The sequence below is a fragment of the Camelina sativa genome, chromosome 16, assembly GCF_000633955.1.
Source record: "Camelina sativa cultivar DH55 chromosome 16, Cs, whole genome shotgun sequence".
NCBI lineage: Eukaryota > Viridiplantae > Streptophyta > Magnoliopsida > Brassicales > Brassicaceae > Camelina > Camelina sativa.
Genome location: NC_025700.1, coordinates 23,024,478 through 23,049,754, shown reverse-complemented (window position 1 = coordinate 23,049,754; position 25,277 = coordinate 23,024,478). Strand labels below are relative to the sequence as shown.

At 37.5% G+C, this 25,277-nt stretch overlaps 4 protein-coding genes and 2 pseudogenes across 4 annotated transcripts in view; 1 reads left to right on the top strand and 5 right to left on the bottom strand.

The window, feature by feature from the left end:
* Positions 1–1,135, top strand: part of LOC104753942 (UDP-glycosyltransferase 84B1-like) — a 2,440-nt gene extending 1,305 nt beyond the window's left edge. Inside the window, exon 2 of the mRNA XM_019238319.1 lies at positions 46–1,135. Coding sequence (XP_019093864.1) covers positions 46–953 — 908 coding nt within the window. The 3' untranslated portion in view covers positions 954–1,135. The remainder of the gene's footprint in view (positions 1–45) is intronic.
* Positions 7,033–10,659, bottom strand: LOC104751964 (annotated as a pseudogene).
* Positions 14,558–17,487, bottom strand: LOC104751959 (probable receptor-like protein kinase At2g23200). The gene has a single exon (XM_010474021.2). The coding sequence runs from the start codon at positions 17,201–17,203 to the stop codon at positions 14,690–14,692; it is 2,514 nt and encodes an 837-aa protein (XP_010472323.1). The 5' UTR covers positions 17,204–17,487; the 3' UTR covers positions 14,558–14,689.
* Positions 17,558–19,220, bottom strand: LOC104751960 (annotated as a pseudogene).
* LOC104751958 (putative terpenoid synthase 5) lies at positions 20,096–22,934 on the bottom strand. The gene is made up of 7 exons (XM_010474020.2): positions 22,547–22,934; positions 22,198–22,474; positions 21,722–22,097; positions 21,406–21,627; positions 21,042–21,183; positions 20,640–20,888; positions 20,096–20,567 (listed from the first exon to the last, which is right to left on the bottom strand). Exons 1-7 carry the CDS (start codon positions 22,871–22,873, stop codon positions 20,256–20,258), a joined length of 1,905 nt encoding a protein of 634 aa, XP_010472322.1. The 5' UTR covers positions 22,874–22,934; the 3' UTR covers positions 20,096–20,255.
* LOC104751957 overlaps positions 24,855–25,277 on the bottom strand; it is a gene marked incomplete in the record, with an annotated part of 10,495 nt that continues 10,072 nt past the window's right edge. Inside the window, 1 exon segment of the mRNA XM_019238563.1 lies at positions 24,855–24,939.

Genomic DNA, 25,277 nt, shown 5'->3' with positions numbered 1-25,277 from the left:
CTGATCAGTTCATTGACGCGCGGTTGCTGGTTGATGTGTTTGGAATCGGAGTAAGGATGAGGNTGGAGTTACCAGCTTTACCATCGCTGCAAGTTCGAGATCTTCCAACGTGTATCTTACCTTCTGATGGTGCTCACTTCAATCAGCTAATGGCGGAATTCGCTGATTGCTTGAGGTATGTGAAATGGGTTTTGGTTAATTCCTTCTATGAACTCGAATCAGAGATAATCGAATCGATGTCGGATTTGAAACCTGTAATCCCAATTGGTCCTCTTGTTTCTCCATTTCTGTTGGGAGCTGATGAGGACGAAACCCTAGATGGCAAAAACCTAGATTTGTGGAAATCTGATGGTTGTTGTATGGAGTGGCTTGACAAGCAAGCTAGGTCGTCGGTTGTGTACATATCTTTCGGAAGCGTACTCGAATCATCGGAGAATCAGGTCGAGACCATAGCCAAGGCCCTGAAGAACAGAGAAGTTCGATTTCTCTGGGTGATAAGACCAAAGGAGAAAGCCCAAAACGTCCACGTTTTGCAGGAGATGGTGAAAGAAGGACAAGGCGTCGTTACTGATTGGTGTCAACAAGAGAGGATATTGAGCCACGATGCAATCTTTTGCTTCGTCACGCACTGTGGATGGAACTCAACGATCGAGACGGTGGTGGCTGGTGTTCCGGTGGTGGCGTACCCAAACTGGACTGATCAGCCCATTGACGCGCGGTTGCTGGTTGATGTGTTTGGAATCGGAGTAAGGATGAGGAATGACACTGTCGATGGTGAGCTCAAGGTCGAGGAGGTAGAAAGATGCATTGAGGCCGTGACAGAGGGACCTGATGCCGCGGATATGAGGAGGAGAGTGGCGGAGTTGAAGGATGTCGCGAGATCAGCATTAGCACCTGGCGGATCTTCGGTTCGGAATTTGGAGTCGTTCATTAGTGATATCACATCCACCTGAGTCGCTTTGTGACGGGGTCATCAAATTTGGATATCCAAAAGAGACTCTAAAAAAATTATGGATTCATGCCCAAGTTGTCTACATACAAATAACCAGTCTCTATCTATGATGATTGATAAAATCTCTCAAAATTATTTCTAGTTTGATTTCTGTAATTAATTTGATTTATTATTATTTGTAAATTGAGCCTATATAAACTCATATTTACCTTCATTCTAAAGAGATAGATTTTTGGAACACAAAAAGAGAGTTTTCTCACTTTTGTAGAAAGCAAGTGGAATCGTTCATTAGTGATATCACAAGCACCTGACTATCTGCTTTGAATCAATTAGTACCAGGGATAACCGGATTTAAGGTAGAGAGGTAGATAGTACTAGCTATAGGCAACATAAACGTTCGTTAGAAATTCTAAAGGATAACTAAGGTTATTATTCTCACATAATCATGTTTCATTTTAACTCAATCATTCTCAAAAACTAAATATCAAACATTGCGGTATAATCTTGAATCTCTCGAAAATAGTTATCTCAAGAAAACATCACAACATTACAAACACTAAGAATTCCGTAATTCCTTAGCTTTAATCTCCCAATATATATAACAAATCTTCTACAATTATAAATTAAAAAAAAAAAATCTAATAAAGTTCAATGTTTTTGAACTGAAGATATGAAAACATAAAAACCACAGTTTATAATGGTGAGAGATAAGAGTTTATCCTATACATACAATTTTTTGAGATAAAGTCTCCTAAAATCGTTTTCATAAGTTTGTTTTTTCTAAAGTATTGTAATTTTTTGAATAACAGTTTCGATTTGGAGTGAGATTTACAAATTTTTAATTGAATAACAAGAGATCGTAAATGATTTTGAATGATTTTACATAAATATCAAGTTCAATAAAAAAAGATTTTGGAAGATTTTTTAAAATCATTAGTTGAATAATATGTGATTTTAAAAATACTCCAAAATCTTTTAAAATATCAAGTTTAATACACCCGTAAGATTTGGATTATTGTATTTTTAACCAAAGAAACCCTCTCAAATCCTCCAGAATCCTTAAAAATTATTAATCTAAATCCACAAACTGTTTTGAATAACCATAGATTTTAAGATAAAATTTTAAATCATAGTTTAATAACAATGAATTTCACGAAACTTTTTAAAACTCATAATTGAATAATATGATTTGTAAATTTTACACAAAATAGTTGAATACATCCCTTCAAAATATGTTGACCAACATTTCTTGGGTTAGCAATCATAGATTTTATTACAAAAATTTCACGTTGAACAACCATTGTTATATATAATGTATTTACCACTAACATGAGAACTCATCACAATTTCAAAGGAAACTCAAGTCTAAATAAATTACTATCAAAAATAGTCATTACTATTATACGTACATAATAATGGGAAGTATTGACGTACATAAATAAACACACGTTCTAATGGTAGCATTACCATTCCAAGGTCACCTCAATCCGATGCTCAAATTTGCCAAACAACTCGCACGAACCAACCTACACTTCACTCTCGCCACCATTGAACAAGTCTGTGGCCATCTCTCATCCACCGACGAATCTCATAGTCTCGTGGACCTTGTGTTCTTCTCCGATAGTCTGCCTAAAGACGATCCAAGAGACCCGGAACCGCTCGCAGAGTCATTGAGAAAATTCGGACCCAAGAATTTGTCGAAAATCATCGAAGGAAAGAGATTTGCTTGCATTATCTCTGTACCGTTTACTCCATGGTTTCCAGCTGTTGCAGCGGCTCATAACATTCCTTGTGCAATCCTCTGGATTGAAGCTTGTGCTGTTTTCTCGGTTTATTACCGTTACTACATGAAGACAAACCCTTTCCCCGATCTCGAAGATCCTAATTAAACCGTGAAGTTACCAGCCTTAACGTTATTAGAAGTCCGAGATCTCCCGTCGTTCATGTTACCTTCTGAAGGTCCTCACTTCAATCGTCTAATGGCGGAATTTGTAGATTGCTTGAAAGATGTGAAATGGGTTTTGGCTAATTCATTTTACGAACTCGAATCTGATATAATTGAATTGATGTTTGCTTTATGTTGTAAACGAATACTCCGATTAGGATCCTTGGAGATCTGATTTGAGAATAAGAAGAGAAGAAGAAGTAAAACAAGAAAGAACACACACGCGATTTAACGAGTTCGGTTAACCGATGTGGTTAACCTACGTTTCGCCGGAGTTTTATCTCTGGAATCCACTAACTTGCTCAAACTTGAGCTCACCACATCTGTTACAAGATCACACCGATCTACTCAATCTATTTACAAAGAACTCTCTCTCTCTCTCCTAACAGAATACAACAACTGAATACGAAAGGAAGAAGAAGAGCTTAGATAAGTCTAAGTCCAACAACCCTTCTCACGTGAGAGGCGTGCGAACATAACCCAAGAGAGAAAGAGGACACATGGCAACCCTTTAGCGGATCAAACATAACCTAAACTGGACCTCAAAGAATCCTCGGTTATCGAGCTTAACCAGCTGATGAATGAGAACTCTCTAAACGGATTAGAGTCACTCTCACACTTAAGCCAGAAACGACTTAACAATCTCAGACTACAACCTTCAAATCTCCACCTTAGTCTTAGATTACTTACTTGGTGAATCTCCCTTGTATCCAAAACCCGGATACCTTCTTAACGTCCAGCAGGACGACTTCAGTTCCTGGTAATTCAAAGCATCTCTAATGCTTCCTGAAACTTGGCAATAGGCAATACCTTGGTCAAGATATCCGTTGGATTGTACTCAGTAGGAATCTTCACAACTGTGATCTCTCCTTTGTTAATAAGATCCCTGATAAACCATATAGCGATTTCTTAAGTAAGCAAACCTTTTCTGGATGTCTTTGATCAATAAAATCTTCAGGCTGCTCCATCAGTATATAAGAAAAGCAGTTTTCACGTCTAACTGATGTAGCTCCATGTTGAAGTGAACTACTGCAGATAGGATGTATCTTATCGATACATGTTTCACAACTGGAGCAAAAATCTCTTGATAATCTATGCCCTCATTCTGAGAAAAACCTCTTGCCACCAACCTGGCTTTAAAACGTGGATCCTCAACACCAGGTATCCCAGCTTTCCTTTTGAAAATCCATTTACAGCTGATGACACTCTGTCATGCAGGTTTGTCAACCAGATCCCAGATTCCATTCTTCCTTTGCGAATCCATTTCCTCATTTGCAGCTGCCAACCATTTATCGCTATCAAAACTGTTCATAGCCTCTTCAAAACTAGACGGTTCTGAGCCTCCTCCATCTTCTGCTATACAACAGACATAGGCAGTAAGATCCTCTTCCTCTGTTCCCACATCATAATCCTGAAATCTGACTGGAGGATTAATTTGTTTCCTAAATCTGTCCCGAGGTAGTTGATAATCACGGAGACCTTCAGAAGTATTCCTTTGACTCCCAGTTCCGTGAATCTGTGGAGAACTAACTGACTGCTGGTCTTGTATGGAAGTCTCTGTCTGATCTCCACCTTGAACAGTTCCATGTGTATCCTTGTTTGTACCTGCAATATCAAAACTCGAAACATTATCAGTACTAAAATTAATTTGTTCATTACCTGACTGTTGTTCGCAATTGATCCTTTTATACATAACATCCTCTCGAAACACCACATTCCTACTGACCACACACTTCTTATCTTCTATAAGCCAAACCTTAAACCCTTTAACACCTTCTAGATAACCAGTAAAAACTCCTCTCTTCGCTCGAGGTTCAAGCTTTCCCTCACTGGAATGAACATAAGCCAAGCAACCGAATCTCCTCAGGCCGCTTAAGGATGGCATCATTGAAGTCCAAACTTCCTCAGGAACCTTGAAGTCCAGAGTAGATGACGGAGATCTGTTTATCAGATAGACTGCTGTAGAGGCTGCTTCAGCCCAAAACCTCTGACCAAGACCACTCTCGCTCAACATACATCTTACTTTATTCATGATAGTTCGGTTGAGTCTCTCAGCAACTCCATTTTGCTACGGAGTATATGTACATGTTCTATGCCTCACTATACCCTCATCCTTGCAGAAACTGTCGAATTGATGATTACAGAACTCCAGACCATTACCTGTTCGAAGTCTATTTACCTTTCTCTCTGATTGAGTCTCAACCATCTTCTTCCAGCTGACAAAAATCTTGAAAGCCTCGTCCTTAAAACGCAAAAAATATATCCATACCTTTCGAGAAAAATCATCAATAAAGGATACGAAGTACTGACACTTCCCTAAACTCATAGGGACATTGGGAGAACCCCAAAGATCTGAATGAATGTAGTCCAGTTTTTCCTTCGTAACATGCTGAGCTGAACCGAAGTTGACCTTATGTGTTTTTCCAAAAACACAGTCCTCGCAGAAACCTATCTCCGTAGACACGCAACCCTCAAGACAACCCTTCTTCTCAAGAACTTGAAGACCCGTCTGGCCGATATGTCCAAGTCTACTGTGCCACAACATGGCTTTGTCATCTCCCTTGACCTGATCTGTAACCTTCCTTGACTCAACAGCACAAGCCTCCAAAACTTTAGCACTACCTTGAAAGATGTAGAGAGACTGGCGCCTCACTCCTTTCATAAAAACAGTATCGCCCTTCACGACCTTCATAATTCCATTACCACCTCTGAAATCGCAACCTTTGGCTTCGAGTGTGCCAACCGAAATCAAATTCCTCGAAATGTCAGGCATGTACCTGACCTCATGGAGCAGAAAAGTGGTTCCATCTGAATTTTGAAACCTAATCGAGCCAATTCCCTTTACCTCACAGTAAGTATTATTGGCCATTCGAACCTTGCCATAGGAGACTTCTCTTAACTCGACGAATACATTCCTCCTTCAAGTCATATGGAAAGAACAAGCAGTGTCCATGATCCATTCATCCTCAGTGATGTCTCCCATGATCAGATTGACCTTGGATGCCATTAAACCGACGAGATCTTTTGCATAGTCTTTAACCATTGCTGCTTCACCCGGATCATTTGACTGACCTTTGGTTTTGTTTCTCTCAATCCACTTGTAGCACTGTTTCTTGAAATGCCCCTCTTTTCCGCATATCCAACAAACTTTCTTACCTTCTCAGGGTTCAAACCTAGATCCACCCATACTGCTACCTTGATCTGTCTGATACGTTGAACTCCTAGTAAATCCTTTCCCTCGAACGTATAATCCTTCTCCAATCTGACTAGAAACACCAGACTCATCGCGAAGCTCGAACTCCTTGGACTTAGCAGCACTGATAACATCCTCCATCTTGATCCCATCTCTTCCATACTTCAGCGTTTCTTTTAGCTTGTCATACTTCTCTGGTAGAGAACTCAAGATTAAGATAGCTTGGACCTCATCTATAACTTGAATCTGAAGATTATTTAGATCCGATATCATCTTCAAGAACTCGTTTATATTATCATCCAGAGTCTTCGAGTCCTGCATCCTATAGTTGTAAACCTTAAGCTGTAGATACACTCGATTTGGCAAGGACTTTACCAGATACAGACGCTCGAGCATTGACCACGCTTCAGCTACCGTCGTACACTGATCAATCTTCCTTAGAACCTTGTCACCGACGTTTAGAAAGATGATATCTAACGCCTTCTCGCACAAATCTTTTCTTGACTTTTCATCTTCGATCCGTTTCTTTTTCTTCTCCGGATCTGCTTCTTCATCCTCTGTCAAAGGAGCAAAAGGTTCTTGCTCCGATAAAACTCCCTTGAGACCTAGAATCCTCAGGTGAGCCAACATCCGTGTCTTCCAAAGAGAGAAGTCGCCGTATCCATCAAACACCACCACCTTGAGCTTCGTATTCGTCATCCTCGTAATCAGATCTGACAATCGGGAACTGAACCTCTCTCTGATACCAATTTGTTGTAAACGAATCCTCCGATTAGGATCCTTGGAGATCTGATTTGAGAATAAGAAGAGAAGAAGAAGTAAAACAAGAAAGAATACAAACGCGATTTAACGAGTTCGGTTAACCGTTGTGGTTAACCTACGTCTCGCCGAAGTTTTATCTCCGAAATCCACTAACTATCTCAAACTTGAGCTCACCACGTCTGTTACAAGATCACACCGAGCTACTCAATCTCTCTACAAAGAACTCTCTCTCTCTCCTAACTGAATACAACAACTGAATACGAAAGGAAGAAGAAGAGCTTAGATAAGTCTAAGTCCAACAACCCTTCTCACGTGAGAGGCGTGCGAACATAACCCAAGAGAGAAAGAGGACACGTGGCAACCCTTTAGCGGATCAAACATAACCTAAACCGGACTTCAAAGAATCCTCGGTTATCCAGCTTAACCAGCTGATGAATGAGAACCCTCTAAACGGATTAGAGTCACTCTCACACTTAAGCCAGAAACGACTTAACAATCTCAGACTACAACCTTCACTTTAAAACCTGTTATCCCAATTGGTCCTCTGGTTTCTCCATTTCTGTTGGGAGCTGATGAAGACAAAACCCTAGATGATGGAAAAACCTAGATATGTGGAAATCAGAAGATCATTGCATGGAGTGGCGTGACAAGCAAGCTAGGTCTTCCGTGGTTTACATATCTTTCGGAAGCATACTCAAATCGTCAGAGAATCAAATCGAGACCATAGCGACAACATTGAAAAACAGAGGAGTTCTGTTTCCATGGGTGATACGGCCCAAGGAGCAGGCTCAAAACGTTCAAGTTTTGCATGAGATGGTTAAAGAAGGTAAAGGAGTTGTTATTGACTGGGGTCAACAAGAGGGGATACTGAGCCACGTGGCTATCTCTTGCTTCGTCACCCATTGTGGATGGAACTCGACGATAGAGACGTTGGTGACTGGTGTTCCGGTGGTGGCGTACCCGAATTGGATTGATCAGCCGCTTGATGCGAGATTGCTTGTGGATGTGTATGGAATCGGTGTAAGGATGAGGAACGATGTCGTCGACGGAGAGCTTAAGGTTGCTGAGGTTAAGAGATGCATTGAGGCTGTGACGGAAGGTCCCAACGCCGTGGTTATGAGGAAGAGAGCCGCAGAGTTGAAACAAGCAGCAATATCGGCGATGGCGTCGGGTGGTTCCTCAGCTCAGAATCTGGAATTGTTCATCAGTGATATCAAAATCGTTACTTGACTTCTTCCATAACCGGATTTTAATTTACTTGTTTTAAATTTTTACCTTTAAACCGGCAATAACCGGAATTTAATTTGCATATATTTTAAAATTATCATCTTTAAACCAGAGATAACCGGATTTCTATTTTAAAAAATAAAAAATAAACCAGACGCTCTGCAAAATCCATAATTCTGGAGAATTAGGGTTCTTCAATTGCTAAATGAATCACTCACCATTAGCTTCGCCTCCAAAGCTGGAGATCGTCACGGTGCTATCTTCGTGAATCATTTGAAGCCGGAGAACGTATTTCAGATCCCAGATCACATCCGCCATGCTCGGCCTCTCATCTCCGTACTCTTTCAAACACTTCTCGGCGATTTTCATAAATTTCGTCAATGAACTCGGCTAGATTTGACCTATCAATCTCGGATCTACGATCTTATCGATCACACCTTTTGATTTGCAGGACATCGCCCACTCGGCGAGATTCACTTCCTCGTCAGGGAGATTATGGTCAAGAGCTGGTCTCGCGCACAAGATCTCGAGGAGAACAACTCCGAACGAGTACACATCTGATTTCTCCGTTAAGATGCGTGTCAGTGCATACTCAGGATCAAGGTAACCAAATGTTCCTTTGATGTTGGTGCTGATACTGATCGGGTCTTGATTACGAACGACCAGTTTTGATATCCCGAAATCAGAAACTTTGGCTACGTTGTTCTCGTCTAGTAGTATGTTTGTGGATTTAACATCTCTGTGAATGACTGCTCTGTCTGAGTCACTGTGGAGATAATGCAATCCTGTGGCTGCTCCAATGCAAATCTCTAGTCTCTGTTTCCATGACAATGAAGGCAAATCTGAGCCGTATAGATGCTCTTTAAGCGTACCTTTCTCCACAAACTCGTAGACAAGGATCATTTCTGAGTTCTCTTTGCAGTAGCCAGTTAGAGATACGAGGTGCTTGTGCCAGATTCTTGTGAGGACTTGAATCTCTGTTTGAAACTCTGTGACCCCTTGTCCTGAACCGACCTTTCCTCTTTTGATCGCGGCTTTGGTTCCGTCGGGAAGGATAGCTTTGTAAACATCTCCAAACCCGCCTTTCCCGATCAACCGCTGCTCGTCGAAATTGTTTGTAGCTCTGAAAATGTCTCTCAAGGGTATCTTCAAGCCTAACTGTAGGTGGTTGGCTAGTGGTGTACTGTTGTCCGAATAGAAAGGTCGATTGTCGGTGCTCCCACTTCCTCTGTACAAATGGCAAAGGAGACCATACAGTCACTTCAACTTCAACGACTGATTTCTTCTTCTTTGAATGCCTCCGCTTCAAGAATATTATAAACAACAAACCCAAGACCAGAAACAAGGCAATAGCAACAGCGATGATGTAGACCTGGGAACTACTTCCATCTAAAGAATCAGAGTTTTTCAAAAACTCCATCACCTCTACACCATTGAGGAAACCAGCTTTTCTATCGAGTTCATCTTTAGTACCTAGACTAACATTCAAGAGTCCAGAACCATCAGATACATTCACAACATCGATATAAAACGGAGTCACCAACCTAAGATGATCTGAAAGCGATACATCTATTCGCCAATGACCGTTTACGTAGAGATAGACATTTGTGTTAAGGTTTTCTGTCTCGCTCAAAATATCACATAAGTGAATCCTGATGAAGTGTCTATAGTTACTTTTGACCTTAAACGACCAAGTAGCTTTTAATGTCCCCTTCATCATCGAAATCGCGCTAAAGTTCATTGTTTTGGCCGTCAGGTAAACAAAATCAGGAGCAGTGAATTGTGTCGCTGACCCTGGCTCGTAGTTAGGCTTTTGTGTTGATGAAATGTTTCCCACGAAATCTTTTCGGTAGAGAAAGTCATCGTCTAGCGACCAAGTTCGTCCCAAGGTATCGTTTTCTGGTGTGATTCTCTCGCCTCCTACGTTTAATCTGTAAATTGTGTGCTAGATTCTTGTCGGAATCTGAATGAATTTTAAGGTCATTAGGAGCAGAGAACACTTCTATGGCGTTGACGAGAGCCAAAGAGTAACGATCGGGGACAAATCGAATTTCGAATTCCCGTGAGTCAATCATCAAGAGAAACTCCTCAACTCGTGGGGTCTCAGTGAAATTTCGAACCGAGAAGCTTTTCAAGTGATGATTAGAACCAGAAGTAGCAGAGACAGTGAAACCAGCAGTTAAAAGCTCTGTCCGGGAAGAGACAACACAGAAATGGAGACGCACAAAGTGTTGACCAACAGAATCGAGTTGGAACTTGTAAGAAGAAGGGTATTTGAATATTCTAACCGTCTGATAGATCCCTGTCTCAGTGTACGATCCAGATTGGTTGCTGGTTTCAGTTCCTTCAGTGGTGAAGAAAACATAGTTTTTACCAGAGGTCATATCTCCGACGAAAGTGCGACCACCATAAGTGACATTAGAATGCGACCCACAGTTGACGTAAAACTTCTCAGGACGAGAATATGTAGATGAAGCAAAAAGAGTGAGGTGAGGAAGAAGAACAGTAACCACCACCATCATGACAAAGAGAAAGACAACGTCTTGAAAACAGAGTTTGTCCATAGCTTAGACGGGAGAGACGAGAGTATATAGTGAAAGTCAAGTGTGTTGGAGGTTCAATGGATTAAGCAGAACTTTGTGGTTTATGTGAAGAGGATTGAGGAAGAAGATGCCATTGAAGGAAGGGATAGAGAATTGAAATCATTGGTGGGAACAATAAGAGATATCAATCTCCATAGTTGACATAGTTACCCGGTCAGTCCATATCAAACTGGTCCACAAATTAACAACACGGTTTGAGACTTTGAGTTACATATTAGTTTTGTATGATTTTTTTTTATCTCTTGATAAAATTGATTGAAAGTGTTTTACAGGATATATATTTCATTTTTGTCGAATTATTCTTATATCTGATTTGTTTAATGAATTTGTGGTTAATAATTATATTGTTGAATTGTATTGCTTTATGATCCAAGTATTGCTAATTTATAATTTTTGGATGATGTTCTTTTTTGTTTGGTTTGTTTTCTTTTTGGATGATTCTCATAAATAACTATATAATATTTTATTATATAAAGTTGGGTTTTGAAAGTTAGACATTAACAAGATTTTGACATGTGTCAAGTTATCAGCATGAGATTTTGACATGTGTAAATATTTTAATAGGAAGAATTTGATTACAACAAAAAGAAAATATTTTGTTTTAAAAAATATTAATAAAGTAAAAATATAATTATAAAAAATTTCAGAATTTAGAAAAACAACAAAGTTTTTTAAAATAATTATAAGGAGATTATATATATATATATATTTCGTAAAATTCGAAATTATATTATTATTTACTTATTTTAAAATTTAAGTGATTAATTATTAAAAAAATAGAAACAAGGATTAAGAAAAATATACTTTTAATTATTTATTCTAAATTTTGTACTCACTTCTATATAATTAAAGATCGCCTCATATTTAAATAATTTATTCAAAAACATTGCTTTCAACTTTGTTTAATTGGGAATATATTTTAATGGGAAGGTAATTTTTTCTTATTTTCTTAAACCAAAATTTTCTACTACTTTCTCCTATTTCAGTTGGGAATAGGTAAGATTAATATGTTGAACAAAAAAAAAGATTAATATATGAGTCTTCTTTTTCTAATACTGTATTTTAAAATTTATTATAGTATTTTTATATTGTTTTAATTTGTATTTTAATCTTTGAATGATATGAGATTCACATATTAGCATGCTTATACTTTTCTATTGTTTCTTTAATTATGCCAGATTATTTTTTTTTCAATTTCTCAACCTTGATCGGTTGGTCAAAAACCTTTTTTTTTTGCAAACATAATTGTTACCATTTTTCATTCAATCCCAAAGGGAGATAACGAATAGAAGATCATCAATCTAATGAATTGATAAAATAAACACAAGCATACAACATACATAGATAGATAGAGTGGAAAAAAATAAATCGTTGTTGATAGATCCATAGGAGCTCAAAGACTCTGACACCCTGGTTTGCGGTAATGTTTAAAAGAATTGATTTAGCTACATACATCATCAAAATGCACTTATTTTTTCAGTCAAGGGTCTTGAGAGAAATTTATGATGGGTGATCTTTCTCGAAGTGATTGTCGAAATTGTGCGAGTGAAGACAAAACACAAGAAAATATCATTTGTTGATTTGTAAGGTCGATAATCAAGTTTTTAAAGACTTCCAGACGTAACAAACCAGCGATCGAATATGGGTTAGTCCACAAGCCGGAAATAGATGTAGGGCCCACTTGGGAAGGTGGGCCCATGGACTGAGAGTAGACATGGGCTCACTAAACAATGTGGCGGTTGAAGCGTTACAGAGACAGAGGCTACATCATGGTGTGTCAAAGACACTTCCACAAATACATTGAGAAATTTTGCATTAGTTACTATCAAAAGATTTTGTGACGATTGAAAAAGGTTATGACGTTTATTGGTCGTCGGAGCAAGCTATTTTGAGATAGCAAAAAGACGTAAACATTTTCTCTCCACACAGGATGAGGGCATAGCCGAGGTTCTCTCTATGGTGGAGAATGTTGGACACAAGGTTATCTACCCAACAGAGGAAGGTGGAGGAGGTTGGACGCAAGGTTATATCTCCGAGGGAGGAATATGAAGCCAAGATTCTCTCCATGATGGAGGAAGTTGGACGCAAGGTTCTCTCCATAAGGAATAAGGGCGGAGCCGAAGTTTTTTCCTTGGCAGTCATACATTATTGTGATGATACATCATTGATCAGTATATTATGTTATCTGTTAACACATTAAGCCAACTATTTTACTTTCACTTTGGCATAGTTACCATCACGAATATATTCGGAAATTTAACATTAGTTACTATCAAAAGATTTTTTGTGAAGTTAGAAAATTGTTTTTACTTTCATTGGTTGTCGGAACAAGCCATTTTGAGATAGCAAAAGACGTGAACATATTTTCTCCACATAGGAGGAGGGTAGAGCCGAGGTTCTCCCTATGGTAGAGAAGGTTGAACACAAAGTTATCTCCGCAAGGGAGGAAGGTGGAGGAGATTGGACGCAAGGTTATCTCTCTAAGGGAGAAAGTCGGAACCAAAGTTCTCTCTATGGTGGAGGAGGTTGGACGCAAGGTTCTCTCCATAAGGGATGGAGGCGGAGCCCATGTTTTCTCCATGGTGATCATACATTGTTGTGATGATACATCATTGATTAATATATTATGTAATATATTTTTTATTCAAAATGTTTTTTGAGCCAACAAATTTAGTAATTAAAAAAGTATGCAGAAGTGAAAGTAATATATTTGGCTTAATGTGTTTATATAGACAATTTCTAGATAGTGATAAAAAATATTTTTGTAACATACAAGAGTACATTTAGATATAAAAAAATATATTTTTAATAGTAACATACATAAAAGATTTGTAAATGGATATAAATCAGTATATTATATCAAAAATAAAATTTATATATAACATACAACAATTTTTTTAATACATTTAATTTCATTTATAAAACTTTAAACCCGCACATCGGGCGGGTCCTAACCTAATATATATATATATGTATGTATCTTTTGTCAATGTAGTTCTCTCATTTTTACAATTTTACGATAATAACTCAAAATCTACACTAGTATTTTTGTAGCATTTTTTGCTCATAAATATATTTATGGAAATATTTACCATTAAATGTCATTTAATACTTTAGTTAATCTCTCTACTATCCTTATAACCAAACAGAATTAAAATATTTTAAATATCCATATATATAATGTTCTATAATTAATATAGATATTTAGAAGATTTATTCTATATTAAAAAAATATTCTTCTATCATCTATTTTTGATTTTAAAATATAAATGTAATGAATCATCATATAATACATAAAGTTAATAAAAATGTGTATTTTTTCCTGCATATATTGTGATTTAAATTTTTTTTAAACGAACATATATTACTAAATTAATATAAAAGTGTTGGGAAAAAAATTAATATAAAAGTGTATGTTCAACATACATATATAATAAATTTACCATATATATTAAATTATAGAATTTTAAGAAGTTTGTAATTTATAACTGATATATTTAAACTTAATAAAAAATTAAACTTATGAATATTTAAGCATATTAAATTTTCAAAATAACACAAACGAATTAGATTACAGGACGGGTTATATGACATTACATGATTGGATTGATAATACTAAAAAATAAAATATCATTAATATGATACTTCAATACGAGTTAAATCCTTATTTTACAATTTTAACAATACCAATATAAAATATGTCGAATCAAAATGATTTAATTAAGATTGTATTAAACAAAAATTATTGTGCAGTATACCACAAATTATATACTAAATCACTAAATTAACAGAAAGTATATTAGTAAAATTAATATTATAATAGTATATTAACAAAAAAAATTATGTAAAAACTTGTTTCTGCGGTATTCATAATCTAGTTGTTAAATAAAAACTCAACTCACATGCTTAAACCAATCAAATGAAATACACTTTTTTTTTTTGTGTGTGAACAAATGCCTAAACCAATTAAATGAAATCACATTTGAAGAAACTTAAAAATAATGACGTCATCTTGCTTCAGAGATCTTCAACTGTGAGAAAACTCGAGTCTCGGATGAATCCGTAATCCCACCAAATCTGTTATCCGACTCATCACCGTTGTTGTGCACAATCGAGTTCGTGCTAAACGAATCAGTCACCATCAACCTCGGAACCACCAACGAACCACCGGAGACAATCGCCGTGCTATCATCTTCTTCATGAATCCCTCTACGAACCGTCACCGCCTGAAGCTGAAGAACATACTCAAGATCCCAAATCACATCCGCCATACTCGGTCTCTCATCTCCGTACTCTTTCAAACACTTCTCAGCGATCTCCATGAATTTCACCAGCGAATTCATCTCGATTTGACCTAACAATCTCGGATCTACGATCTCTTCGATTTCTCCGTTGGATTTGCAGTACAACGCCCACTCCGCTAAATTCACTTCTTCGTGAGGAAGATAACGATCCAGAGCTGGTCTCGCGCAAAGGACCTCGAGGAGGACGACACCGAAGGCGTAGACATCTGATTTCTCAGTTAAGATGTGTGTCGATAGATACTCAGGATCGAGGTAACCAAACGTTCCTTTGATGTTTGTGCTGATATGTGTTTGATCTTGATTACGAATCGTTAGTTTCGATAATCCGAAATCCGCAACTTTGGCTATAGTGTTCTCGTCTAGTAGTATGTTCGTTGATTTGACGTCTCTGTGTATGATTGCTCCTTCTGCTCCACTGTGGAGGTAATGCAATCCTCTAGCTGCTCCAATGCAGATTTCTAGTCTTTGTTTCCATGTCAATGGAGGCAGTTTCGAGTCGTATAGATGTTCTTTAAGCGTACCTTTCTCCATAAACTCGTAGACGAGGATCATCTCCGAGTTCTCTTCGCAGTAACCCGTTAGAGATACTAAATGTTTGTGGCGGATTCTTGATAAGACTTGGATCTCTGTTTGAAACTCTAGGATCCCTTGTCCTGAACCTGTCTTGCCTCTTTTGATTGCGGCTTTGGTTCCGTCCCGAAGGATAGCTTTGTAAACATCTCCAAACCCGCCTTTCCCGATCAACAACTGCTCGTCGAAATTGTTTGTAGCTCTCAAAATGTCTGTGAAGGGAATCGTCAAGCCTAAGTTTAAGTTGCGTAATGGCGAGTTGTTGTTATGAGAGATTGGTCTATTGTCTGAACTACCACCTCTGTACAATGGTAATGGAGACCACACGGTTGCATCAACGTCTGGTTTTGTATTCTTTGGTCTCCTTCGCTTCAAGAATACTATAACCAACAAACTCAAGACCAGAACCAATACAGCGGCAGCAACACAACCAGCGATGATGGGAACCCGGGAACTGTTTCCATCTGTAGAATTAAAACCAGAGTTACTTAAAAACTCCATCACCTCCAGACCATTAAGAAAACCAGCATCCTTGTCGGTTTCCTTAGTACCTATACTAACATTCAAGAGTCCAGAACCATCAGAGACAGTCACGACATCGATGTAAAATGGAGTCACCGGTCTATCATACCCTGAAGGCTTTACATCTACTCGCTGATGCCCGTTCACATAGAGAAAGAAATCGGAGTCAATGGTTGGGAAGTTGCTCAAAATATCACAGAAATGAACCCTGATGAAGTGTCTATAGTTACTTTTGACCTTAAACGACCAAGTAACATTCATCAACATCCCCATCCGCTCACTCGAGCTACGGTTCATTGCTTTAGCTGTCTGGTAGACGAAATCAGGAGCAGTGAGGTCCGTGGCTGCAACTGAACCTGGCTGATAGTTAGGCTTCTGTGTTGAGTTCATGTTCCTCGCAGAATCTTTCCGGAAGAGAAAGTCATCGTCTAGCGACCAAGTACGTCCCAAGGTGTCGTTTGCCGGTGTGATTTTCACGCCTCCTACGTTTAATCTGTAAATTGTATGCAGATTCTTGTCGATTTTTGTCGGGATTTCGAGGTCATTACGAGCAGAGAACACTTCGATGGCGTTGACGAGAGCTAAAGAGGAAGGCTCCGGCATAAATCGAATTTCTAAATTTGGCGAGTTGATCATCAGGAGAAACTCTTCAACTCGTGGGATGTTAGTGGTATTCTGAAGCGAGAAACTTTTGAAGTGATGATTAGAACCAGAAGTAGCAGAGACAGTGAAACGGGCTTTTAAAAGATCTTCCCTAGAAAACACAGCAGAGAAATGGAGACGCACAAAGTGTAGACCAACAGGATCGAGTTGGAACTTGTAAGAAGAAGGGCGTCTGAATATCCTAACCGTCCGGTAGATTAGTGGCGCAACGGACGATTGGTCGTCGAGAACTTCAGTTCCTTTGCCGATCAAGGAAACAGAGTTGTTACTAGAGTTCATATCTCCGACGAAGGTCCGGCCACCATAGTCAGCATTAGAATCCGACCCACAGTTGACGTAAATTTTCTCCGGACGAGAATAGTCGGAAGTATCAGAAAGAGTGAGATGAGGAAGTAGAAGAACAGTAACCATCATAATCGTTACAAAGAGAGATACAGAGTTTCGAAAACAGAGATTCTCCATAGCTTCGATGGAGAGGGAAAAGTCAAGTATTTGAGGTCAATGGATGAAGAGACATGTGTGGTGTGATGATCTATGTGAAGAGGAATTGAGGAAGAAGATGAGATTGAAGGAGAGATAGAGAATTATAATCATTGGTGTGAGAAAAAGAGAGAAGACTTGAGTTGACTTTTCAAGTCATCGTCTTTTGTCATCGTGAAACAATCACTCTCTAATCTTTTCACCTAAGGCTCTCCAAAACTGACCTAGTAAACGGTCAGTATATTTCTGTGTTTTTTTAAACATTTGTTGTTATATATAGTTATATGTTTGTCTGTTTGAATCTTTTTTTTATTCTAACTGCTTTCATATGATTAGTTCATATAATAAATTCGGATCCGCCAGGGCAAGTGGCGTTATTGAGTACGATATGGTACAAAAGCATAGCATAGTATATTCAGACGACATTACATATCTTAGTGACTGTAACTTTGAGACCATGCTTCATGTGCAGAATAATAGAAGGAACTGGCTCGATCTTGTGTCCTTCAACAACTTTTATCTCATAGTTTTGTATAATTTTCACAGCCACTGTTTTCATCTGTGCCATAGCCACTTCTTTCCCCAAACAAGTCCTTGGACCGGCATTGAATGATAAGAACTTAAAAGAAGGCACATGAATCAACCTTCCACTCTCCGAAACCCATCTCTCCGGTTTAAATTCCGATGCATCTTCACCCCAAACTGATTTCATTCTCCCTAATGAGTAAAGACAGAACACAATCTTTGAACTCGCATCGACTTTGTGTCCGCTAGGAAGTTCGTCAGGTTTTGTAGGAGACTTGTGCTGAAATGGAACAGGTGGATATAGCCTGAGGGATTCACACAACGCGCCATGTAAATACACCAACTTGTTTAGCTCCTGAGGATTGAATGAATCAAAGTCACAACCCCTGGTTCCTAGAGATAGTTTTGTGTTGATTTCTTGACGAATCTTGGTTATCACTTCTGAGTTCTTGGAGAGAAGCCAGAAGAACCAAGTGAGAGCAGAGCCAGTGGTGTCTCTACCAGCTAACATGAAGCCTAAAATCATATCTCTAAGGAACTTGTCATCACTAGGATTCAACAACTTGTACTTGCTTGTATCCCCGTTCATGTAAGACATCAACAAATCTTTAGAAGAAGAGTCAGTGTTAATAACCCCACGGGATATTTCATCTCTCTTGGAAGCTATGCACTTAGAGCAAACTCGGTCAAAAGGTCGAGTGAGCTTTTGTCATCTTCAACTCATCTCCAAGCCCCATAAATCTTTGCATCTTCCAAACCATCTCTGGCTTGAAATGTCTGAAGAATATAGCTTCCTCTGCTTCGTCTAAAGCTCTAGCAAACTCGATTTCTGGCATTTCAGTTGAGAGACAACCTGGATCGATCCCAGTCGCCAAAACAAACGTAGTGTCGAACGTGAATCTTTGGAACAAATCTTGTAAATCAACTACTAGTTTCTTCTCAGCAACGTGATTAAGAAATGGGACAAGCCCTTTTTCTAGCTTACTCATGCTTGTCCTTAGTGTAAACCTTTGATATTCCGGATTTCTCATTATGCTTTGCGCTGATTTCCTCAAATCTTTCCATAACTCAGAATCTGCGTTGAAAATACCATCTCCTAAAACATCGAATAGCTTCTTGAACTCGGATCCTTTAGGATAATTCGCGAAGTTTGAGCTCATGATGTGATGGATATTGGCTGGATCAACGGTGAATAACATATCGAGGTTCCCGAAACACGGACCTTTGAAAAGATAAGTTAAGTTTGAGGCCTCAAGAAGCTCGGTCATATAGTCGTAAACACGAGGGATTTCCATGAGGAAACCCGGAAGCATACCGAGGAACAGCCAGTTCGTGAGAAACGAACGGTGCTGTTTATTAATAATCAAGAAATATCGAAAAAGGAAGGAGAAAGAAATGAAATAGATTGAGACTTCAAGTAAGAATATTAGAGCCATCAGAGAGAAGTGAGAAAGTGTTTCTTCTTCTTCTTGATTTTGTTCCTTATACTGTTTATACATATAATGTTTATATTTGTATATGATCCCGCGTGCCATAGAAACTTATGATGTGCATGTCTGATCTGTCGTTTGGATAATGAAAATGAAATATCATCGTGCTTTTTTGTGTGGTTGTTATTGATCCATTTTTGTTCGACCTAATTCGGAAACTAGAGCATGTGAAACCAATGCATGTGACATATTACTTACTTAGTTATTTGTCCCAATTGATAAATACAAAGGATCCAGCTGGTTTCTCTAACCAAGAAACCTCGATATGTTGTTATTCACCGTTACTCAAAGAAACAAACAATAAACTTTTAATTATAACATTTGTCAAGTATATACTCCGTTCAAATTATAACGAATCAGAAAGATTTGACGGGAAAATAAAATTTTTATGGTTTAATTTTACGGTTTTTGAAATTTAAATATATTCAAGGGAATTTGGTCGTGTTCAAGAATTTTATTTTTCCGTTAAAACTATAAAAGTTTTTCCCATAAAGTACATTTATATATATTTATACTTCAGAAAAGTGTAAATTTAAATATTAATTTATGGATTTTTATGAATTTATACGAATAAATTTAATTTGTAATTGACAAATTAATATCATAATTTGATTAATTATTATTTGTTTGTAGATATGGTTAAATTAAACATGTGTATATGTTTGACGAAATTAATTACATTGAGAGGCAAAGATATGCAGAACGATCAGTTTTATTATTTTTCAAAAACTAGTTGCACAAGTTGTAAAACAGTTTTTTATTTTTTTTTAAATATAATTTAACATTACATTCAAAAAATATTATGGCCCAAGCAAGTATATTTAAAGTTGTAGCACAACAGGCAAGTGTTTAACGCATCTTTCAAGTTAATTTACCTTTGGAATATTATGCTTAAATGATCTGTTTATTGGCATTAGATGTGCATATTAAACGTACAATAAAGCTCATATATAAGGTAGAAGAGGATGCATGATGCATCACAGCAGCTAGAGTGGAACAAAGTGTTTCAACCAAAACCCTTAATTTATCTTCAAAGATGCATCCATGTGGTCGACAAACAATGATGCGACATACTCTGTGAATTTTCCTTTGGGCCGAGTGTACCCATCATCGGATCTGTAGGTAACATCCATCATTTTCCCACAGTTAATGGCTCGAGAAAGGATCTCGCGAGGGACTCCTTTATTTATCTTCAAGAACTCCGAGTTCACCGACTTCTCCAGGTCTCTAACTAATTTATGAAAATCCGTATATGTTTCCTCTTCGGTAGCTCCGTGTTCCTTCATATAATAGTTGACTGCGTTTGCGATAAAACCTCTCCCCATGTCATCCTGTTCATACCATTCATGTTTACTTAGCTCAGAACAAGAATTATTTTGAAATGATATGTCATATATATGTACCTTGAAGCCAGTCTTGTCATTCATCAGACGACCCTTTGTTGCCAAATCATGAACGAGTTTTGGTCTAGAGTTTAGCCACTCATAGCCTTGTTCCCTAGCCCTCGGTCCCAACCCGAGAAATCCCATTGCTAAAGTTGCATACATTGTGACCCCCACGCCCCCAACCTCCAAATATTCTTCAAATGTTGGCACCTTTTCTGTCTTTGCCCACTCTGCATAGTTAAGGTGGGATCGCTGGAGTATCTTGAACTGCATTATTAGGAGCACATGCGAATTTAAATAAATATTCTATTTTTGCTTTACATAAATTAATTTTTACATTAATAGAATGTAATACATAAAAGAGTAAAAAAAAATGGGTTGTTCTATCAAAATGTGCAATTTACACTATATATGTATTACCTCTTTTAATGCACCTTCCACATTGAAGCTTCGTCCTTGTTCACACTTCCCCGCTCGTTCACAATCTTCAAAAACGTCCAAAGTAAACTTGAAGACGGTTTTCAGATAATCTGGCAGACTCTCCCCAAAATCTGGATCCCATCTGCACGTACATGCGTATTATTGGATATTAGTCTATTGAATGGTTTAAGTAAAATCAGAAATAGAATGTATTAATTACATCAACTTATATTGTGAGAGAAATAATAGGATTTATTAATTCTACTTCTTCAGTTCTTCTTCGTTTCATTGATGTTCGATCTCAACGACTAATACATATGAAGATGCATTTATTATTAAGTCATTAATTATGCTTACATATTACCTTTCGACGCAATCAAGAAGCTTTGCAACTTCAGGAACAGAACCGTATCTATCACACGTGTCATCGACAACGGTCAACAGCACCAAGAACTTAGCCAATGTGATTCTACCAAATGAATATTGTGGCTCGAAATACATAATCACTCCATATAAATGGCACTCCACCATTCTGTCTCTAAAGTAAGGTGGGAGCTTAGATGTAAGATCTTGGTCATTCCACCATCTGCAAAACAATGTATAATTAGAGCGGTAGCTAGCTTGTTATTAATCCATGAAAACAATTGTCAGAAGCGACTGATATAGTAAGTAGAGTCTACTTGGTGAGAGTTTTCAGCTCGTGAATCCAGTGGAGTTGAAGGAACTTGAAATTGAGCTTGGCTAACTCGAGTAGGACTTTGTTGTGAACATCTTCTTGGCCATAGAACCAAATGTACTCGCTTGCGAATAATATTTCAGCATTGTGGTGCTGTGGCATGTAAAGCGCATTTTGTATAAGCCTAGAGATATGAGGCGGACACGTTCCACCTGCTAAATACTCCAAGTGGCTCGACGCAAAGCTCATCGCTTCGTCCAAAATATCCTCAGTGCTCGTACCCAATTGCGAGGCTTCATACAAACTTAGCAGACCTTTGACATCTTCTATAAGACATTCTTCAAACTTCCCATCCTTCCCTTTAAATCTCTTAAACACGTCTGTTTACAAAATATACCATAAGTTGCATACAATTAATTAAAGGAGACAAGTAGTAGAATTGTTGAGCATTAATACGAAGCCTAGCTTGATACTCTTTACCTGAAGACAAGTTATATCCATATGTCCTGAAAACCCAAAACATGACCGAAACTGTGGACAAGTCAATTTCACCGGCCATATTGGTCTCTATCTTTCCGAAGCTGTGTTTCAGATTATCATCTATCTCATCTTCGAAGTGGTATGCCAGACCAAGTGCGACCAACTTATAGATTAGAAGAATCCTCTTCTTTGTCTCCTCCGCGTCTTGTGAATACATGAGCATCTTCCTTACGGTAGGCTTTAGTACGTTCATCTCTTTTGTAAGCGTATCCATATCCTATAAGAAACCAGCTTGTTACTATCTCCTGCACCAATCCTATTTATATATGTGTGTGTGTAATGAACTCACTGAGACATTGATGGGAAGATGAAGGAAATGATCACCCCAATGAGAAGGTGGCAACTTCTTAAACGTACGCGTACTTTCATGAAGCTCACACTCCCTAGTCTTCAAACAAAACTGCTTTGTATGCTTACGAGCAAATGATGTCAGTGGAAAGCGAGAGAGTTTGCTCACCACATTCGGAGAAAGAAGAGAGACTTGAGTTCCAAAAAGGGTGAAGGTTTCCATGGTAAATACTTTGTTGCTAGTGTCACACGTCAAAAGTTTAGCTACATTGTTGATAGAATCGGAGATATTTATATACATACAAAGTCTATGAACGACGTAGAGCATGTGACCACAGGTTTGTTTGGTGCAAAGTTCTTATTCGTATGTGCTTTAGGCCATCATTAAGGGCAAAACACTCTCCCTATTGTAAGCCTAATTATATAATAAAAAAATGGAACAGTGGGCTTAGATCAAAAATATTGGTCTTGGTTCAGAACTGATCCACAGCCCGTTCTAACATTCTTCCTCTCTTCTGATTGGTTGGAAAAAAAATGAGAAGGAAATATTTTCATTTCTCTCATTCCATCGAAATCGTGTCTAGGGTTTGTTTTTCTTTCGAAAACGGCGACAGCTTTGTTCTCGCCATAGTCGCCGCCAAAGCTTTGTTTTCCGGCAATTGAAACACCAAAATCGAAAGGAGAGAAGCTAGTTCCGTCCTATTCTGTCCTTGTCTCCGTCGTTGTCTCCGTCGTTGTCTCCGTCGTTGTCTCCGTCGTGGAACTGTTTTAACTATGTTTTTTTTAACTATGTATCCGGATGTTTGTCCATCTTGTTTGTTGTCTAAGCGAATCTCCGATGTTTGAATCCATGTTTAACTATGTATGGTCTCTATGTTTTTAATGAATCCCATTTTGTTTGTTTAAGCGATGTTTAGAATGAATCTATGCTATATGTTTTTCATGAATGTGGATGTTTTATATTTGATTCAATGTTTAGATTATTTCACTATATTTTTATTCTAAGAACACCATAATTAGTTCTCCCATTTTTTTTACCTATGATCTTAACAACTGATCTAACATTATTTTCACTATATATTTAATCTAAGAACACAAAAAAAAGTTCTCCCATTAATGATGCTCTTAGACCTTATCTGTCAAATTGGTCAGAACGTTATAGGATTAATTGCATTTCAACACCAAATATATATGTCTAAACTTATAATGAATATTTAATCGTAAATGTTATTTTACTTGTATAATAAATCAATAGAATATTTAAAAATTAACTTATAAATGTAATATATGCTAAAAATTTAAGTTATTGCATGGTTTTATTTATAGCATTATTTTCAACTAAAAATATTTTAATGCCAATAAAATTTGGTTTTGACATCTCGGAATTAGTTAATGAAAACATGAAGTTTCTTCTAATTTTTTTTTTTGATCGTTCTAATTTTTCAAAACAAATATCAACTAACTTTTTTGTGAAAAAAAAAAGTTAAGATAATATATTATGAAAAATTATTAAGCAATTGACTTATATATAGTTCCGGTGATATGTAAGATAAACTGCTTTTTCAGCTGTAGCACATTGGTTTAAACACATATTGGAATTTATTCAAAAAAAAGATAAACCGCTTTTTTTTTTTGATAAAAAACATCAATAGAATTGAAGATAATCTGCTTTCGTTTCTGAGTTGTGTTTAAAACATACTATATTATAGAAGTTAAGATAATAGTAGGTCTAACCGTCTAAGTTTCGAGTTGTGTTTACAAACATATTATCAAACCAAACAAAATTACTATCACTCTTTAAAATGTAAATAGGCTAGATATGGGGACAAAAGATGGCCTAAGTTGATAATTTGATATCTATCTATCTACCTACGTATCATCACATTCCCTTAGTCTAACCCATGAAGGAAAATAACCCATGTTTCTTCAGTATACTGACGTAATCCGTTGGTAATTATTAATGACTTATCAACAGAAGTTTTATACCGACGGACAAAAACTTGTTTGTTTCCCGTCACTTGGAGCTGTTTCTGATGGAAAATAGACGAATATGCATATGTTAGTTATCTACCTACTTATCATCACATCTCCTAAATCTAACGAAGCTTCAAATTTTTCTAAAGAGGCAAATGACCCATGAGTAAATTCTCTATTTGATAATAGATACTGTTTGCTTGTGTAATGTGTTGGTTGCCATTATTTAAATAAAGATTCTTAGAGCATATTCATTGGTCATACTCACCGGTTACAAAAAAACAAACCATGGAGCTGACAGAAACACTGGTTAGCAAAAAGCAAGCATATTGGAGTGTTGTCTTGTGCGGACTGCTCCCAATCACGGGTTGTCTTTCTGGATTTTATTGTTGTCTTGTGCCGACTGCTCCCAATCACGGGTTCGCTGCATAACATAACATAAACAGTCATACCACAGACTTACAAGGTAACCAAAACAAGAGGCGAATCAAGACTGTTTTAACTAAGTTTTGTACAATGTAACCGCAATGTTATATGAGGCCAACAACTAAAACCAAAACGTCCACAAAACACAATGTAAGACTTTCTGTTTCTTGTTTATAGTTTTGACAATTTAATTCCCTAAATTTTGTTCTAGCAAGCAATATCATTCAACCAACAACTAAATAAACAGCTTTAATGTTTAATAATCGTAAGCAAAAAGAAGCAAAGCTGAAGCTGAAATAGATACAAGTCTGAGGAATAACAAACCTTCGACT